At 48.8% G+C, this 2166-nt stretch overlaps 1 protein-coding gene across 1 annotated transcript in view; it reads right to left on the reverse strand.

Moving 5' to 3' along the window:
- Positions 1 to 1135: 1135 nt before the first annotated feature.
- LOC124021890 (serine/threonine-protein phosphatase 2A 55 kDa regulatory subunit B gamma isoform-like) overlaps positions 1136 to 2166 on the reverse strand; it is a gene marked incomplete at its 3' end in the record, with an annotated part of 7991 nt that continues 6960 nt past the window's right edge. Inside the window, exons 4-5 of the mRNA XM_046337026.1 lie at positions 1609 to 1721; positions 1136 to 1313 (exon numbers count right to left, since the gene is read on the reverse strand). Coding sequence (XP_046192982.1) covers positions 1136 to 1313; positions 1609 to 1721 — 291 coding nt within the window. The remainder of the gene's footprint in view (positions 1314 to 1608; positions 1722 to 2166) is intronic.

Genomic DNA, 2166 nt, shown 5'->3' on the forward strand with positions numbered 1-2166 from the left:
CGGGCCACTACCTCAATATAAACAGTACCGGGCCACTACCTCACTATAAACAGTACCGGGCCACTACCTCACTATAAACAGTACCGGGCCACTACCTCAATATAAACAGTACCGGGCCACTACCTCAATATAAACAGTACCGGGCCACTACCTCAATATAAACAGTACCGGTCCACTACCTCACTATAAACAGTACCGGGCCACTACCTCAATATAAACAGTACCGGGCCACTACCTCAATATAAACAGTACCGGTCCACTACCTCAATATAAACAGTACCGGTCCACTACCTCAATATAAACAGTACCGGGTCACTACCTCAATATAAACAGTACCGGGCCACTACCTCAATATAAACAGTACCGGGCCACTATCTCACTATAAACAGTACCGGGCCACTACCTCAATATAAACAGTACCGGGCCACTACCTCACTATAAACAGTACCGGGCCACTACCTCAATATAAACAGTACCAGGCCACTACCTCACTATAAACAGTACCGGGCCACTACCTCAATATAAACAGTACCAGGCCACTACCTCACTATAAACAGTACCGGGCCACTACCTCACTATAAACAGTACCGGGCCACTACCTCAATATAAACAGTACCGGGCCACTACCTCACTATAAACAGTACCGGGTCACTACCTCATTATAAACAGTACCGGTCCACTACCTCAATATAAACAGTACCGGTCCACTACCTCATTATAAACAGTACCGGTCCACTACCTCAATATAAACAGTACCGGTCCACTACCTCAATATAAACAGTACCGGGCCACTACCTCAATATAAACAGTACCGGTCCACTACCTCAATATCAACAGTACCGGTCCACTACCTCAATATCAACAGTACCGGTAGCCAAAATGAGTACCGGTACCTTTCTCAGAGTTAGTCACTATTACTGCTCCCCCTACTAACGTGTGTGTGTGTGTGTGTGTGTGTGTGTGTGTGTGTGTGTGTGTCTGCTTTCCTGTGTGTGTGTGTGTGTGTGTGTGTGTGTGTGTGTGTGTGTGTGTGTGTGTGTGTGTGTGTGTGTGTGTGTGTGTGTGTGTGTGTGTGTGTGTGTGTGTGTGTGTGTGTGTGTGTGTGTGTGTGTGTGTGTCTCCCAGTGAAGGATACTGAAGCTGCGGTCTGTGATCCCCAGGTGCCACATGTTGATCCTCAGGTCATCAGCTGACAGGTAGGTCTCTCCGTCACTGTTGACCGATATGGAGTTAACGTGGTAGGTATGACCATTGGAGAACACCCTCCTAGGACGTACCTCCACCATCAGGTCTGTAGGTCTCAACACAGGAACCTGGGAGGGGGGGAGGGAGGGAGGGAGGAGAGAGAGAGAGGGAGAGAGGGCAGGAGGGGGGAGTGAGAGGGAGAGGGAGGGAGAGAGTGAGAGAGAGAGGGAGGAGAGAGAGAGAGGGAGTGAGAGAGGGAGGAGAGAGAGAGAGGGACGGAGGGAGGGAGGGAGGGAAGGAGGTTGGAGAGAGGGAGGGAGGGCAGGAGGGGGAGAGAGAGAGAGAGAGGGAGGGTTAGGGACCAGGGGCTGAATGAGGGACAAAACAAGAGGCGTGTGTGTGTGTGTGTGTGTGTATATATACCTGTAGTGATGTGACTGTAGAGATGTCCTTCACCCTGCCCTCCTCATCTTTCAGGTTGTAGCCCTCCGGTTGCTTGTCTCGCTCACTCACCTTCCACAGCTTGATGGTCTTATCTGACACACACACACACAACACACACACACACACACAGAGATAATGTTTGAGACCAAGTCTGGCTGGTTGCTCTTATCTGTGTTAGAGTTTCAGGGTCATGATATAATCTGGAGGAAACATCTGTCACCGGTGTGTGTGTGTGTGTGTGTGTGTGTGTGTGTGTGTGTGTGTGTGTGTGTGTGTGTGTGTGTGTGTGTGTGTGTGTGTGTGTGTGTGTGTGTGTGTGTGTGTGTGTGTGTGTGTGTGTGTGTGGTTTCAGAAACATCAGTCACCGGTTCAGTTCCTCCTGTTCCTTTGACACCAGACACATTCACAACTATAAGATGTTGCACAGTATTTAAATATAATATATTTAGAAATATAATACAGTCTCCCTCTTTTCTGAATGTTGATGGTAGCGAATGCAAGTTTATGTGTGAGTTTGCGTTGAGCAGGAAGTGGGAA

Source organism: Oncorhynchus gorbuscha, unplaced genomic scaffold (genome assembly GCF_021184085.1).
Source record: "Oncorhynchus gorbuscha isolate QuinsamMale2020 ecotype Even-year unplaced genomic scaffold, OgorEven_v1.0 Un_scaffold_1241, whole genome shotgun sequence".
NCBI classification, from domain to species: Eukaryota; Metazoa; Chordata; class Actinopteri; order Salmoniformes; family Salmonidae; genus Oncorhynchus; species Oncorhynchus gorbuscha.